At 40.5% G+C, this 17,954-nt stretch overlaps 1 protein-coding gene and 1 pseudogene across 17 annotated transcripts in view; both read left to right on the forward strand.

The window, feature by feature from the left end:
* FNBP1 (formin binding protein 1) overlaps positions 1 to 17,954 on the forward strand; it is a 152,642-nt gene that overhangs the window by 123,272 nt on the left and 11,416 nt on the right. For 4 of the 17 annotated variants that reach the window (XM_038549043.1, XM_038549057.1, XM_038549042.1 and 1 more), the window contains 5 exons: positions 1,571 to 1,765; positions 2,715 to 2,897; positions 5,982 to 6,065; positions 8,668 to 8,682; positions 12,822 to 12,931. In XM_038549043.1, the coding sequence (XP_038404971.1) occupies positions 1,571 to 1,765; positions 2,715 to 2,897; positions 5,982 to 6,065; positions 8,668 to 8,682; positions 12,822 to 12,931 (587 nt within the window). The remainder of the gene's footprint in view (positions 1 to 1,570; positions 1,766 to 2,714; positions 2,898 to 5,981; positions 6,066 to 8,667; positions 8,683 to 12,821; positions 12,932 to 17,954) is intronic. The other 13 variants (XM_038549051.1, XM_038549052.1, XM_038549047.1 and 10 more) reach the window with 10 other exon arrangements.
* Positions 4,143 to 4,237, forward strand: LOC119873467 (annotated as a pseudogene).

Below are 17,954 nucleotides of genomic sequence, written 5' to 3' on the forward strand. Positions count from 1 at the left end.
TCTTTATTGTAGGGGCCTGTTTTGAGGACTTCAGAGTGTGTAGTAGCATCATCCATGGCCTCTACTAACCAGATGCCAGTAGCACCCTTCCCTGGGTTATAAGTATCAGAAGTGTCTAGACATTGCCGTATGTCCCTTGCAGGACACAATCGTCTCCATCTGAGAACACTACTTAGGGCCAGTGTCATTCATTTGGATTCCTTTCCTAGAAACCTACCTATTTCCCTCAACAAAAATAACTAGGATACCACTGTAGGCTTTTACAAACATTTATTAATTTGCAAAACCAAATATTTAACAAAAAGCAATGTCAAGAGTATTCTTTGTCATAAGAGCATCTTGGAATGAGCCCAGGCAAGGAATCAAAGCTGTCTTTCCGATATGAGCATATCTTAGCATATAGATTCTTCATTGCCCTAAGGACATTTTAGGTGTATTAACATTTAAGGCCATATGTGTAAAAAAATTGTTATCAATCCAATGTGCAGAAATACTTCCAAATGTGTTAAATGATAGTGTTTGTAGAAAGAATAGTTCCAGTAGCAGGCATATTCTTTTTATTTTAGAATTCCTCGATCTCTATTTTTATTAACATCTATTTGCCAAAGCCTCCTTCTTTGGTGATTTCAGCTAACTTTTTTGGGGGAAATTACTGATGCTTCTTAATTGATGGTGTTTCCCCCATAAAGCTACATTATGCCAAGAAGTAGTTGTAAGTGATCAAACCATCCTTTTCTTACACTGAAAATCTCTTTATTTGATGGTTTTATCTCCTTTAAGCACCTCTAAGTCCTTTTGCTGAACATGAGTCTTGGTTGAGACACGTGACTGGTCATGCATCCATGCAGTCCAGTTTTCCATGGTATGAGTGCCTTTTCCATTTTCTTACCGCTGTTACTTCATTGATTTTGGACATCTTTGCATCCTCAGCTTTGGACAAAGTCTTTTGGTGGCTCATAGATGCCTGGCTCATGGAGAGAGATCGAGAAATAGTCTTGGTGAGGTTTTCCCTCATCACAGTGTTTAAAATGTCAGCAGTCGCCAATAAATGACTGTAGGGAGGGATCTTTTAAAGGGAAATAATAATCGTGAGATTTATAGGTAAGCTTTCACCTCTATTGAATCTTGGCTTTTTTTCTTAGCTTCATTGACTTCTGGCATTGATTAAATTCTGAAACAACCCTGATTTTAATTTTTTGTATTAGAAGCTTGGAAATGTCTTTTTCCTTGAAACTTCACAGTTTTATAAGATCATGTCTGAATGATGGTTTCCCTTGATCATTTTTATATGGGAAATTGTGAGCACCCTAGATCTTTAGGATATTTCTCCCATTATGGGAGCCTTGTTTTCCCATTATATCACTGATCATTCTGTTTCACCTACAACCTTTATGTTACTAAATCCAAGAGTCTTTCTAGGTCTTCATTCAAGCTCATATTCAAGAACTTGAACTATTAGCAGCACCGGCCCCCACTCAAACACTCTCCTACCTGCTCTTCCTTCACTTGATTCCCAGGAAACCATATATAATATGGTTATATTATATAATATAATATATTGTAATTTCAGGATTCGCAGCTGGTAATAGAAGCTTATAAGTCCGGGTTTGAACCTCCCGGGGACATTGAATTTGAGGATTACACTCAGCCCATGAAGCGCACTGTGTCGGATAACAGCCTTTCGAATTCCAGAGAAGGCAAATCAGAGCTCAAATTTGGTGGCAAATCCAAAGGAAAGTTATGGCCATTCATCAAGAAAAATAAGGTACTGATGGTTGGACCCAGTGTGAAATGGGTTTTATAAAATGTGGAGACTTTTTACTTTCTCTGTTAGTCTTTAAAAAAACCAAAAACCTAAGAACTTAAACCTGTAGTTTGCAGAATGCAAAAAAGAGCTAGCTAGCTAGTGTGCTATTTTATTTTAAATTATTATTTCTTTGGTGGTGGTACCTTTGCCATGGCCATTTGTCTTATTTCGGATGCATTGCCACTTGTATGGTGTCAACCACACTAACACTGACCTCTACTGACCTCTCGGCCATTTCCCATCATGCCTTTCACTGCTAAGTCTCCTAGCCACCTGGTCACCTCGGCTGGGAGAGGGGACACTGCGCAGAATTTCTAGAACGATTTATTGGCAGCTCTGATTGAAATCGTTTCCATGGGCTAAAACTTGGTCTGAATTCATGTTAACCATGTGCTTCCATGAACATTTTGCGTTTTCTTTTGGTAGCGTGATACATAGGTGCATGACAGCTTTAACCTGGGCATCACATGCGGTCAAGGCAGCACTACTGCACTCTCCTGACAATAACTTCGAATTTAATTTTCAAAGACTGTCTTGCTGTTTTGATAACCTTGGCATCTAAGGTCCTTTATTTGCTCTCATCGAGCTCTCTTGGTTTAGGTGGTTTAGAAATCTCTACCCTTCTGGCCTTAACTGGTTTAGCATAACTAATCAGAAACAGTTTGCATGTGAGAGTCTGCATGAGCTTCTTGTCAGAGATTTCTTGCTCTTCTTCTGTTGCTTGACTACTAAAACTTCCACTTTCGTCATATTCTACATGTTTTCTTTTGGACCATGGCCTAAATATTTAATCGTTTGTGTTTGACTTGCTTTGGATTTCAAATATGATTTGATGCTTATTTTTGTTTTGTGTCTTATCTTCTTGTTTCTGATTTTACTCTGTCACTGCTCCATCTCTTACATGTAGCTTATGTCCCTTTTAACATCCCCCCATCAGCCTCCCCCTCCTCCCCCTGCCTCTGCCTCACCCTCTGCTGTTCCCAACGGCCCCCAGTCTCCCAAGCAGCAAAAGGAACCCCTCTCCCATCGCTTCAACGAGTTCATGACCTCCAAACCCAAAATGCACTGCTTCAGGAGTTTAAAGCGTGGGGTAAGTTCTGCTCTGGAATCGTGTGTCTCTTGTGCGCTCTGGTTGCATGTGTTGTTCTGCATAACCCATTTTGTTTGTGAATGAACCCATTGTGTTTTCCCCATAACATGAACCGGTAAGGACCTGTGATTCACCATAGCTAGAAAGAAGAACAAGGATAGAAAGAGGAGAGAAGAAAGAAGGAAGCAGAATGGATGGGAAGAAGAAGAGAAAGCCAGCCAAGCCAGCCCAGAGTCCTTTATGTCTCGAGCACATTTTAGAAAGGCTTTTCTCCACTTCCCTTTGAACACATCTAAGTCATTAATATTCTACCTTGATTTTACCAAAAAAGGAAGCTTAGATTCAATTGCTAAAGCCAGCAGCAGACGAGATGAGGAATTGGAAGTCACTGTATACTCAGAAAATAATTGCTTGATAATTGCTGCAATAATGCAAGCGTCACGAAGATACTTCTCTCTGAGCTAAGCCTCAGGGTTCAAAGGGGAAATGTCACGAGTTTACAGGGATTTCTTTAGCTATGTTGGTGAATTTATATGATGGTGAATTTATATGATGGTGCTAAAATATCTGTTGCTGGAAAGGCCTAAGGCCGGATTTATCTTTAGAGGCTAAGATAATAAGTGGCTGACATTTACTGAGCACTTATGATGTACCAGACTCTCTTCCATGGGACCACTTACTTTCCTTCAACTGGCCTAGGACCCTGGGTACTAAGACATCTTTATTTTACTGGTAAGAAAACCAAGGCCTAAAAAGATGAAGTTCGGAAGAGGTGAAGCCAGAGAGGCTGCTCTTAGTCTGAGGTTCTGTGACGTCCACATTCAGGGAGCATCTATTATATAGATATGGTTGACTCATGAGTGGATGTCGTTTAGACTCCAGTTTGCCATTCAATTATGATTGTGCCTAGCTCACAGGGCTTTGTGAAATTGATCCAGTAACCAAAAAGAGTTACCAGTTTGGTTTATAGGAAAAGACTGGAATAAAGTCATTTGGAGCTTCCCGAAGAAATCTAACTGAGCAGCATAGTCTAAGCCATCCCCAGATATCCTTTATAATAAATAATGAAGCGTGGTAATCAAGAGTAAACAGGCATGTGTGCTGACATTTCCACTAAGGTCTTTTATCCTGACCTTTGGGAATTGTGGTACAGTGGTTGTGGGATGTGTTTTCATACAAACATAATTTTTACTCTTCCTTCCTTTGGGTAAAAAAGAATGTAAATGTATAATTGACTAAAACAAGGGGCAGCACATATGTTAAAATTGGAAGGATACGGAGGAGATTAGCATGTCCCCTGCTTGTGGACGGCACTCAAATTTGTGGTGTTCCATGTTTTAAAAATAAGTAAATAAATAGAATGAGGGACAACCCCCCCCCCATTTCTTTATACACAGAGTTCAATCTCAACGTTTTATGGGAAGAATACATATAGTTGGTGAAATTACCTTGTCTTAAGATTACTCAGCATATCAGGTTAAGAATTAGAAATCAATTTCCTCAAGATTTCAAGAGAGCCATTGTTAGAAGGCAGAGCTTCAGAAGTGGATGATAGATCGCGTTGAGCTCTATAATTAGATCTCAGTTCCTGGCTGGATCAGGCTGGCTTTTAAAACTCCCTGTCCATCCTGCTTGCTCATGGAAGAATTGCCAACATCTGGCCAGGGTGTTTTTGCTGGACTATAAAGTTTTACATTAACTGTAAGTCAGTTAACCATCTCTGCCACTTGCAGGACCTTTATAGAGCACTCATTTATTGTGTTTCTAATAAGTACCTCTGAATGGTCTTTTGGAATCTCACGATGGCGTATGTTGAATATTTGTGATTGTTTACCATTTGTTTCTGTGTCTGTTCCATTCTCTCGGCACTACACAGTCTGTTGGTTGCAAATGGTTTTCCGAATCTGTGTTTCCTGATGTTCTCTAAATGTTTAGGAAAAGACCAAAGAATGTCAGTAATCAATAAGTGTACAGGAAAGACAGCTAGGAAAAATACAAGCCTTAAAAAAAAACCAGTGAAATGAGAAACAGGCTATTATGATTTAAAGGAAACCCCCTCTTTTAAAAATTGCTAATTGGCAAATGAGTTCTATTTCTTACTCTTTAAATCTGGGCTCAGCAAAAACAGTTAAAAAAAAAAACTTTTTTTTTTCTCAATGCTGAGTGTGTTTTCCTGAGAGTTAACGTGCACACAGACGCATTCTAGAAGCATTAGTAAATGAATAGAAACATGTTTCTTCTTCCCTCTTTTTTGATCAGCCTTTTCTTAGCAAGGGTCAGATTTGAGGTCCCTTCCTTCAGGAAGTAGCAGTGAACAAAAAAGAAAGAAAGAAAAAGGAAATGCATCACAGAAGTAAAATTAGGAAGTTCAAAAATAAAAAGCAAATCTGAAGTTTGGGGAAATAAATTTGATTTTAAAGCAATCTCAACACGGAAGGAATATGGATTACAGGGCCCATGACGAAAATGATACTGTCCTTATTTTCATTTATTCTTCTTTTTTAACTCTAAGACTATTGTACCAAAGATAGGAAAAGTGTCCTAGAATAATAAATCTGTGATTTTAACACATCTTTTAATTTATCATGTTTTGCAGCTTTCAGACCCAGTTTTCAATCTTTTGTTTCTATTACTGTATAAATCCTATGCAGACATTTCTTAGCATAGCCGATTTTGTGTCTAAGTAAACAGGATAAAATGTTTTTTGTTGTAAATTGTTGGCATCTGTAAGGAAATTTTGTTTCACTGAACATTTCTAAAGTATGCCACCTGAGCATTATTAACTGTTTTTTCATCTTTATGTAAGTCAAGGAAAAATGAAACTAGATAGTATGATCTCCATTTACAATTTACAAATGTAATCTTATTGTCTTAAATTAAGATGTATTTTTCTGGTCTGGGCAAGGTCCTTCTAGAACTAAACTATGGACATAGTTTCCCCATGTTTTAGAATTCATTGCATGGAAAAATCCCATGAAAGTTGATCAAAAGATTTGGAAAATCCTTACTGATTGTTTGTCAGATGTTACAGTTTTATGGTCACTTTAATTTTATTTATCTTGTTCTCTTGCTGATTATTGGCAGACTCAGTCTTTCTGTTTTCACAAAGAACTCATGAAGAGGACAATAGGGAAACCCACGTATGCTTTTGAAGCTAGGGACTATGTTGTAAGTTTACCTGTGACGGCCACGGCATACGGTCACAGCACAGGTACTAACCCCTATGAGAGCACCAAGACTGGGGACCCAGCGATGAAATTCTCCACTGGGAGATCTCGACCCAGAAAAGGCCTAATTATGAGTATAAATTCAACCCCAACCTACTTCATCTGGAAAACTTGGGTGGGAGAAAGAACCAACTTCCCAATGACAACCAAACTTCCTCAAAATGCCAATGAACTGAGCTTGGCTTTTCCCCCCTCTGTGTTGACCGCGACTGCCATCTGAGAAGATGTCACTGGGTATGATTTTACAGCAGAATCGCACCCATAAATGCAACTGCAGAGTGTGGTCACAGCAGAAGGACACTCTTAACAGACGGCAGTTGTGTTGCACGAGGACCCACATCCCCGTTTGAAAGAGGTGGATCCGTAAGGGGGTGATGCCCTAAAACTTGCAGAACCAAAACGATCACTGGAGTATGAGCAAGGTCACAGAGTAGTAATGTGGCTTTGCATGGACCTTAAACCCATTTACTTATATGTTTATTTTCACTGTCCCCTTTCTTCGTACTGGAGGTTAGTACCTGTGGCTGCACAGTAACACATGGATCCGCTAGCTCTGTGTTCCCTCATGTGTTATTGACATGTGTGGCTCCCAAGGCTCCATAATTATTGCCTGAAACTGACAGCTTTTTAGTTCCTCAGATGTCTTGCAATGCACTTAATGCAATCTTTAAAAGTATTCTCTTAAATGATTCGGTTTCTAATGTTAAGTGATCTAACTGGCTGGCTTACCAACTTAAGACCGGAAACTGGTTTGTGATTGTTACAAGAAGACCACATCCCATGATGGTGTTCCTTGTAGATGACCCATCACTGTGCACTTCAGAAAATTGAATTTGTCTCGAAAATCCGATATTTCCTCTTGGTACTCAGATTTCGTTTCGGTCCCCATAACTCATTGTTATTACGAAGTGGTAATATTCCTCTGCTATTAGTTCCGATGTTAGAATTCTTCTTTTGGAATGCTTAAGGAAGAATATTTAATTTATCTATGCCTGCGAGTAACAGAAGTACCCAAATAGAGACCAGATAGTGTACAGAGGGCAAATGTCGGGTCTTTGAATTAGTGACATTTAGATAGTAACGTGTGAGAAGACATTTGTAGGTGGTAGCGTGCTTTATAGGGAAGATATTTGCAAAGTTTCCCGCTGTGCACCCAGTGTTGTCTGTAAAGAACTCAAGATGTGACAAATCGATCTGTGCTAAAGCTCACAGGAGAGGCCCATGAGAACAGTCATGAGTATGCCAGGATATACCTTGTTCTCCCAAAAGTTTTGTCTTGTTTCTTCTTTCCTCCAAGTCTTTTTCCCCACAGGGGCAATTTCTTTAAAAGTGGGATGCCTATTTAAAAAGAAGTGTCAATTTTGAGTTAATCTTATGTATAAGATTTTTTTTAAATCTGCTTAAGGAATTTTTAACACCCTCCAGCTCATTTTAAAATCAAAGGGCATAAAAAAATAATAAAAAATAAAATAAAAAAAATAAAATCAAAGGACGCTTTCTTTGGTACTTTGTCTCCAACATATTTTTGATCCTACCACAACTGCCTGAACTTTTAGGATTGATGCCCGCCGAGTAAAAATGCACCACACTCACAAAACACTGCTTTACAGCCACAGAGCATGTCTCAGGCATTAATGGAGAACCAGATGTTTTGGGTTTTGTTTTGTTTTGTTTTTTTCTAATTTTGAGATGCCTTCTCATCTGTTTCATGTCCAGTGATCACTATGCCTTTGTTAATCCCCAGACCCAGGAGAATTACACCTGCTATGTCCTGATAATTGTCAGGAAATCCATAGCAAGGCTTACCTCCTTGGTAGTTGAGATAGTTGACTCTCTGTTTCCTAACAGTAACTCTCAGGGCAGCTACCCCCGTCAGTTCCCAAATACTATGTTATCCCCATGGGTAGGCCTCAGAGTGGATGGAGAGCCTCTGAATACACCTTCTAAGTGGTGCAAGAGCATTGTCCTGCCTCCAGCCTCATGCAGAGAAGCTTCCTGGCTCCTGCGGGTGGTTTCCTAGAGCAGCTTGCAGTCCCTGGTTACCTGTTCACCCATTCAAGAATTTGCCTCAATGCCTTCAAGAGTTCATATTTATTAGAGTTTCTTAAGATAAATACATTACTTGTACATTGTGGAAGTCACTGCTCTTCAGACCCCCTGCGAGTAAAACTTTCCATGTAAATGCGGTGAACAAAAAGCCTACGTGATTATTTTTGTCTTTTATTATCAGCATGTGTCACCAACTGCGAACTTATTTTAGCTTATATCCAGGCTGATGTGACCCATACAGAACTGTGAATAGAAAGTCTCCTTTTCTGTCTTTATCCTTTGCCCTGGCAACGTGGCAGCTACAGGAAGGTTTTGGCAGGGGCCAGCCCCTCTTGTGAACGTTTGCACAGATCCGCTGCAGTCATTTTCACAAGCGACAGGTGAATTTATGTGTTATGTTAATACGGTGCAACTGACCGAATTCCTCTTCTTCTGATGTGTTGTCTCTTTCTCTCTTTTCTCCCCCCTGTTACGTCTCCAATTTTTACATGAAGCTTTCTCTCAAGCTGGTAAGCACAATTATTCTATGCATGTCCTGAATCTTATCAGGTTTTTTGGTGTATGTTTCTCTTGCGTGTGCTTTCGTTGGTGTTTCTTCATTAGACCTTTGCCATATAAAGGTCCAGAATCTACTAAAGGTGGTCTTAATCTTTTCCAGTTGCTAAGAAAATTAACGCTTAACTGATGATTTGGTTTCTTTTCTGATTGGGGCCTTAAGAGGATGGCAAATGTTAGTAAACTTTATTTAAATGTGAGCATAAATATAAATATTCAATATGGGGGAGTTTATTTATTGGATCATTTGGAGTAAAAGTAAATTTGACAGCTGAAGATGCTCCTCCCTGGGAGCCACAGAAGCAGATGAAAAATGCGCAGAACCTGAAGGAGACGTGCAGAAATGGTGCCAGTCTCAACTCAGGTCCAAGGCGGCCTGTGAGAATCCCAAACCACGGAATCTAAGTTGCTTCATAAACACGAGGGTGCCTTGTGAGTAGCTGATTGAAGAAATCACAAGGTGACTTTATGGACAGTGAAAAGAGCCTCCTAAGCCTTTCTAAAATAATTGACTTAGTGTTCCGTGTCGTTCCTACCTAATTGCGTAGCCCTAGTAAACAGTCAGACTAATCATTTAATTTATTAAAAGAAACTCTTAACTTTATAACCCCTAACTATACTGCAGATATGTGTAAGTTACATAGTATTCTCACCACCACAGCTGAGAATGTCCTAAAATCATGAACAATGATAAACTGCAACAATTCAACCAGGAATAGAGTCAGTTCCTTTATTTTATTTTATTTTATTATTTTATTTTATTTTATTTTATTTTTTATTTTTTTATTTATTTATTTTTTTTCTGGTGCCAAAACCCGGGATCAAACAGGTCAGTTGCTTTAGGCACTGCTGCTGCTAATGCTGGATGGTGGTTTCTGGGTTATCCTTATATACATATTTGTATGTGTGTACAGGGATACGCATATGTGTGGATACCCAGAATTTTTTCAGCCTGACTCAGTATTTGGCAACCAACCCAACCCAGGAGGAAATGAATATTTTATTAAATGGAACATATTTCTTAGACCGTGAAATAAAATCCCCAGACGAGTCCTTAATTAAGGTCTCCGTGAGAAGGAAAACATTCTAAATGTTTCAATGAACTACGTTCGGCGGCAGCATGAATTTGGGAGAAATTGGGTCAATTAAGTAGGAATCTCTCAGGTACCGGGGTTCCTTCCTTGCTGTTTCTGTATTTCTTCTTTTTTTTTTTTTTTTTTTTTTTAAGATTTTACTTATTGATTGATTTGTTGGTGAGAGATGCAGAGAGAGGCGGAGACACAGGCAGAGGGAGAAGCAGGTGCCCCATGGGGATCCTCACGTGGGACTCAATCCCAGGACCCCGGGATCATGATCCGAGACAAAGGCAGAGGCTCAGCCACTGCGTCAGGCCGCCCAGACACCCCTGTATTTCTTCTTTTGCTGAGGTGCTAGCAGCAAAAGATAATATTAATAATAATATTAGGCGATCTTTCTGTCTGACATGGGAATCATTTTACTGATCTGGTATTGAATTGGTGCTTTATACCATTACTTTGAAGCTAATAAAGAAAGGAAGTGTTCCCCAAAGATGCCCGAGGTGGAAAAAAAGTAAAATCACAAGAAGCAGCTAGCTATTGCTTGTGCTATCGGGGGGAGATGCTCAGGAGCAAGAGTTTGCTTCCCGAAGTGTGTAAAACAAGCTCCTCCTAGAGCCACAACCATATAAAATATCCCCACACGCATTGATCCCCTCTTGCAAAACCAGTGACATAGGTGTGGCCAGTCTCTTTGCAAACTGGGCCCCTCCAAAGATTTCAGAACGTCTACTCTGACTCAAAGCTAGAAATATAAATCCCTTCATGGCAAAATGAATCATAGGTCAGTGTATTGTTTAAAATAATCCAAGCCCTAAAAGGCTAATTGGACACAATGGCCTTTTAAGGTAGTTCCAGACACCTTATGATCCTTTGGATCTAGAAGAAGCCATGACCTGAAAGCAATGCGAAGTCTGTTTGGGGCATTGCTCATAAGATTAGTTTCTTTTTTTTTTTTTTTTTTTTTTTTATAAGATTAGTTTCTAAATAATGATACAGAAACACAGAATATCTATTGGAAGGGACTTAATTCATTGGTTTATTATTTAACTGTTTTTAGTTTTCATAAATAATTAAAGTTAATAATTAATAATTTAATAATAATTAAAGTGTTTCACTGTATAGGGAACTTGTTTATAAGTCACAAGTACTGTGTTTACGCACCACTGCAAACCCACCACCTGCTCATAGTCTACACCCATGTCATCCCATATGGTAGCTACCCATCACGTGTGCCTATTTACATTTTAGTTAATTAAAATGCAATAAAAATGTAAAATTCAGTTCCACCATTGCACCATGTGTGGCTACTGTACTGACTAGTGCAGAGATGAGAACTTTTCCATTCTTTGTAGGAAAAAAATTCTTTGGGCCTGCTAGCCCCTAGTTAGTTAGGCTTAGTAACTCTTAATGAGTTAACATGGAGCACTCACTGGATTTCCTGGCTTCTGAAGCAGCGTGTCTTGCCCTGTGTTATGGTGCATTCTGGCACTGGAAAAAAACAAAACAAATCTTAATTTTGGAAAACATGCTGATCCAATTTAAGTAAACTCAGCATCAGTACATACGAGGTATCGTGCTTTCGGGCTCAGTGACAAGCACACAATTTGGGTCTCAAGTATTACAGATGGTAATAGCATATGGGACAGAAGAAAACAAGTCTGATTTATTTCCATATTGAAGATGAGTTTGGATCATCTTAGTTTTAGAGGCAACTAAGCTTGCTTGGCTTGCCATGAGGGAATAGCCATTTGTGCTCTGGTTTCTCTCATCTCCCTCTCTCTCTCTCTTACATATGTGCACACATGCACACACACACACACACACACACGAGTCTGAGAAACTCCACTGAAAGGGCTGTGCATGGCCTTCCAGTAAATTACTAAATCACACGCTTCCAGCACAGCAGCCTGGCCTTCTGTCATAAGCAGCCAGGGAGCCTCGGTCACAAGCATCATGTCAGCTGCTTAACAATTTCAGCTCAATTTTGGAATTCCATTATCCGGGTCCTCTCTTTTCCACCCACACTCCCAAACCAGTGTGTTTAACTGGTTCTAAAGTAAAACCTCTTTTTTAAATTTCTTGGCTTATCCTTAGCTGTTGAATACGCTTCTCTTTCCTTATGAAAACGCTTCATTGAAGTAAAAGCACTTGATAACCAGTGGCTTAGCCACAGCTTCTGACATGTAAGCATCTGAGGAAGTCTGCAAGCTCTATTTAGATGGCACGCACCTTGGAAAGACAGTAATTGTTTCTGAAAGGGGATCAAGATATCAAAATAGGCTCCTTCTGCTGGATTGGAAACAGCTGACATGGATTTTGTGCGCTGGGAAGTTGGTGCGGAGGTCAAGGAGCACGCATTCTACATGGATTTTGTGAGGTCACCCTACAGATGTCAAAAAGGAGTGACCAGACTTTTAGAGGCAGCAGGGAGAGGAAACATCAATGTTTTCATGTCCCTTTCACCCACATTCTCCAAGGAACCAGATGTCCCCTCTGCCACTTGGGTATGGAAATGTTTGGCCTCAGCCTGTGTGAAGAAGTGGGAAGAAAGACTAGGGAGTAAAGCAGTGCCTTGGACATGAAACAGTCGCTGGGGGCACTTGTCCCTGTTGCATGAAGGAAGCAGAAACTTCAAACTTCCTTCACACTTCAGGGTTGCTACCAGCACTGCCGGTCAAGTGAAGAATCCGCTTCAAAACTGGTTTTTCATCCATTCTCGCAGGGGTCAGAATTTTTTCTTCCCCACTCTCTTTCTGTGGCCTTGCTTCCTTGCCTTTGCAGTGGTGGTTTGGCCAGCAAACCCGAACCCCGAACCGGTTTGTGGGACTTTTTTGCAGTTTGCATGCACTGAACTCACATCTCAGCTGGGTGTCGTGGGAAAGAGCTTCACTGTAGCTCATGAAAACACACGCAGACATCTGCATCCCCTGGTGTCTGGGGAATCTGTCCTGCAGGCTTCACTTAGTGTCTGTCCTCAAGGAGTGCCACTGGCTCACGCATGTTTGCATTTGCAGGGCGCCACCCCGGAGGATTTCAGCAACCTCCCACCTGAGCAGAGAAGGAAAAAGCTGCAACAGAAAGTCGATGAATTAAATAAAGAAATTCAAAAGGAGATGGATCAAAGGTAGAGTGGAGTGATACGACTTATTAAGAAATTCAGCTTCAGTGTAGAAAGATGGGAAACCCTAAAATAGCTTCAAGAGAAGTGATTATTTCAGCCCTGTGTTTTGTCACAGAGGGTCTACTGGATGGCTTCATTACAGATCGGGAGAATTCTTTTAACAAAGAGGTTTTTACTCTGAGTTTGGGGAACAAAATACGTTTGGTTATCTTTTTTTTTTTTCTGTATTTCAACACTTCTCCTTTTTTCTTTTTAAGTTTAAAATTTTAATTACAGTAGAGTTAACATAGAGTGTTATGTTAGTTTCAAGTGTACAGTACAGTGAGCCAACACTTCTATACATCACTCAGTGCATTAAGTGTCCCCTTGGGACACTGTTTCCCCCATCCCCCACCTTCTTCTTTTTTTTTATTCATGAGTGTGTAACTGAGTTTTTTGTACAAGTGAGGAAGACAAACGTGGCATTTCTCTTCCTACCGCCTTCCTTGCCCCACATCCCAGCTTTGAGTCCAAGATGTCCTTGTCTTTTCTATTTGAGAATAAGTGACAATCAACCTTCCCAGTTTCTCATGTCTCTTTACCTTTTTATAAAGCATATTAATGATGTCTAGAAAACAAATCACGGTATGTCTTATTACACACACTGCTAGCCGTCAGAGGTGTGGTATTTGCTTGCTCTTGAGAAGCTTCTGCATCAGGATCCCGCTGCTGGGGGTCCTGGTTTTCTGAGCTGTTTTAGAAGTTTGATCCCAGCATGATGCACATACAAAAAAATAATAAGAAGAAAAGATTTGATATCTCCTTTCATTTGCACTTCCCTCCCCACATTTATAACTTGAAGATCTTTTCTACCGCTTAGGGGATACTTGCTAACGATCCTGATTGAAAACCCCTTTATTAACTGTCTTTCACCTTATAAATTCTGAGTGAATTAGGTGAATCATTCATCTATTTGAGATTTTCTAAAAGATATACTTGAGATTTTGTGCTCTGTAAATAGGCTGAAAAGTGATGCTACATAAATGCAGTTATGGCAAAGCTGGGGTTAAAATTTGGTTATGCAAAAAGCCAACCAACCAACAAACAAAATTGGTTAGGCAGTACCATTTTAGTACATAGCAAAAGAAAAGTACTTGTTTGTTCTTTTACCCCTCGTAGAGCAACTTCTGAGAAATGGGTGGTTTTATTTACTTATTTTTATTTTTATTTTTTTTAGAGAGAGCATATGGGGGTGGGGGTGGAGGGCAGAGGGAGAGAGAGAACCTGAAGCAGAGACCCCTCCACGCCCAGCACAGAGCCTGACATGGGGCTCGATCCTACGACCCTGAGATCATGATGTGAGCTGAAGTCAAGAGTCAGACGCTTAACCGACTGAGCCACCCAGGTGCCCCAAGTGGGTGAGCAGTTACATTCTGTACAAGAATAAGAAGTTCTGACCCAGGTATCTGAAACAACATTGTAGAAATTGTCCAATAATTATGCAGAGAAATTTCTCTGCCGCTGGGTTGTGGCCTTGGAAGCTGGTTAACATTATAACCTTCAAAGTAGCCTTGCTGGTAACAAGGTAAGTCCTGTTTAACCATTCACTAGATGACTGTTTATTGAGCATTTACTGTGTACAAGGAAATATCCTAGACCCTGGAAATAAAGCGAAGAACAAAACACATAAAAACCTCTGTTCTCAGGGCAGCCCCGGTGGCACAGCGGTTTGGCGCCGCCTTCAGCCCGGGGTGTGATCCTGGAGACCTGGGATCAAGTCCCACATCAGGCTCCCTGCATGGAGCCTGCTTCTCTCCCTCTCCCTCTGCTTGTGTCTCTGCCTCTCTCTCTCTCTCTCTGTCATGAATAAATAAATAAAAGCTTTAAAAAAAATAAATAAAACCTCTGTCCTCATGCAACTTACACTTTGTACAAGAGGAACAAGGCAGGACTAATCAAATCACAAAGTGTGAGGGTAGATTTAAAATGCCCTGGGGTTCAAGGGTGCCCAGCTGGCTTAGTCAGAGGAGCATACCACTCTTGATGTTGGGGTTGTGGGTTCCAGCCCCATGTAGGGTGTAAAGATTACTTAAATAAATAAAACTTTAAAAAATATTAAAATACCCTGGGTTCAAACCTATTCTCGGTTCCACCTATTTCTGTTGCCGACTTTGGACAAGCTTCTTAAGCTCTTCTTGAGCTTAACCTTTTGACCTTACCTCGGTTTCCTCATCTTGAAAAGGAAGTTAATAATGAGGATTAAATGTGTCAGTGTGTGGGAGGTGCTTGAACCAATAGCTGGCACATAATATGTGTAAAATGAAATGAAATAAAATATGTTCAATGTAAACAGACTACATGTGCCAATTAGATTTTCAGAGTAAACCAACAACAACCCAAAATCCACGTGTATACTACCTACAAAAGGCACATCTAATTCATAAGGTATAGAAAGGTTGAAAATAAAAGAATGGAAAAAGATTGGGGCACCTGGGTGGCTCAGTAGGTTTAGTGTCTGCCTTCGGCTTAGGTCATGGTCCCAAAGTCCTGGGATCAATCCCCACATCAGGCTCCCTGCTCAGTGAAGAGTCTTGCTTGTCCCTCTCCCTCCTGCTCATGCTCTCTGTCTCTCTCTGCTCTGTCTCAAATAAATAAAATTTTTAAACAAACAAACAAAAAAAAACCCAAAAGAATGGAAAAAGTTACACTATGCACTGGTTGGCCAGTGCCAACCAAAGGAAGACTGAGTTACAGGCCAAAAAACCCTCGAACTAGTCAGCTCAAGAAGATCAACTTCATAATAATAAATGCTTCAAGTAACATACAGCTCAGTTTCAAGCTGTACGACTGTATGACCTCAAAACATAAAAAAGGTTTTGCGATTAGCCCTTTGACATGAGTATGTGCAAGAAATGCAAACACATTGTTAAAAATTTTTTTTTAAAAACACATTGTTGTGGGGGGAGATTCTTAACGCACTTCTCTTGAGTAACTGATAGAACAGATTAACAGGTTCAGGGTAAGATATTTAAATAATATAATTGATAAAATTGGCCTTGTACACATCTATCCAATAATTGCATGGTGCACATTCTTCTCAAGCACACATAGAACATTTCCAACAATTGAGCATGTCCTGTTTTCATGAAGCAAATCTCAACAAACATCCAAGGGTAGACACCGTTCAAGATGTGTTCTCTGAAGCCTGCAGTAAAGCTTAGAACATTTAGAAATTAAGAACTAATTAGCTCCAGGGCAGCCTGGGTGGCTCAGGGGTTTAGCGCTGCCTTCAGCCCTAGGCGTGAACCTGGAGACCTGGGATCAAGTCCCATGTCGGGCTCCCTGCATGGAGCCTGCTTCTCCCTCTGCCTGTGCCTCTGCCTCTCTCTCTCTCTGTGTCTCATAAATAAATAAATAAACTCTTAAAAAAAAAAAAGAACTGTAGCTCCAGATAACTCAGAGACTAAAGAAGAAATCCTAAGAAATATTGGAAAATAGAGCAGAGCTGAACCCGAACCCACATTGTACACCTCAGTTACTAAGCAATGCTCAGAAAGGGAAGTTTATGCTTTCTATACATATTGAAAACAAAAAGCAGTAAACATCAGTGAGCTGAGTATCCATCTTAAGAAGTTAGAAAAAAACACAGCAAGTGGAACCAGAGGAAACAGAAGCCAGGAAAGAGTGTAAATTAATGACATAGGAAAAAAGTATGCACTCATCACAGAGGATCGACAAATCCAAGAATTGGTTCTTGGAAAGATGCATAAAATTAAACTTCTGGAGAGACCTATCAGGAGAGACAGAAGGAGAAGAATCCAAGGTGATGAATCTTGACAAGTCTTTTGAGAAGTTTTGCAGAGAGATAGGGCTGTAGCTGGAGGTGTAGCCATAAAGTCAAGAGAGGAATTTGTTAAAGGTGGACGTTACAGTTTGTTTGCTGTAAGAACATTTGTTCATCTCAGATACTTACTGAGCATCTACTGCGTGCCAAGTATTGTCCCGCCCCGGGGAGATAACAGAGTTAACAAAAGAATTTGAGCTCATAGTGCTTCCTCAGACAGCTTCCATTCTAGTAGGAAGAGACCAACAATAATAAGCATAATAATAAGTTATATAATGTCGGGAAGTATACACACTGTGAGAAAGAAGTGGAGCAAAGTCAGGGGGCGGGGAGCGCAGGTGGATGGAGGGCTGTAATGGAGATGCAGCCTCAGGGAAAGTGAAGTGTACCCCCAAAGGAGCAGCAGGATGGAGGGGCTCAGATGGAGGGGTTCAGATGGAGGGGTGAGGATGAGCAGAGGCGTGGTGAGGACTGATGGAAATTCTCTTCCTCATATTTCTGTATTTTCAGTGAAACTATTTCCCATGACTCAAAATATGGCTTGGTTCGTTGGTCTTATGTGTATAGCAGGTTTAGACTGCTTTTTTCACTGAATGAAGCTCATTAAAGTTGACCCATTACCACCTGCTGAGTCATTTGCCCTGAACTTTTTACATCTCGAACCCTTCTGAAAGTCCCTGGAAGCCAGAGTTCAAAAATAATAGAGCCCTTTGGGCCTGAAGATCTCCCCAAGCATAGCTGCAGCACTTCTGTAGGGATTCATTTACTCAGGCTGCTGTGGGCGCGCCTCCAAGTAGACTTCAGGAAGAGTGTGGAATCTTGCGATATGTAGCTTTGAGGCTGCATTGCCTGCCTGTCGTGGATACCAACTGTGGGTTTGGTTTCTCAACCGTTTAAAGTGTATAATGAAATTTCCAAAGCAGTTAACTGTGCTTCTCCATGAGGGGAACAGATGGTAGCCCAGAAGACCCAAGATGCCGGCTGTAGCTTTGGTTTGCACCAAGAATGTGCACCTGGCTATTTGGGTTTTGTTTGTTTTTGTTGTTGTTTGGGGTGAAGGGAGGGACAGGACTGATTTATGTTTCTCAGTTGCTGAGGGCACTGGGAGGTACCAGATACCATTTAGAAAAGGCAATCAAAAATTTCATATCTGGCTCTGGATTATACAGATTTGGGGAGCAGGATTCTTAGAGAGTTTTAGGA

The sequence above is a fragment of the Canis lupus genome, chromosome 9, assembly GCF_011100685.1.
Source record: "Canis lupus familiaris isolate Mischka breed German Shepherd chromosome 9, alternate assembly UU_Cfam_GSD_1.0, whole genome shotgun sequence".
In the NCBI taxonomy this organism is placed as follows: domain Eukaryota; kingdom Metazoa; phylum Chordata; class Mammalia; order Carnivora; family Canidae; genus Canis; species Canis lupus.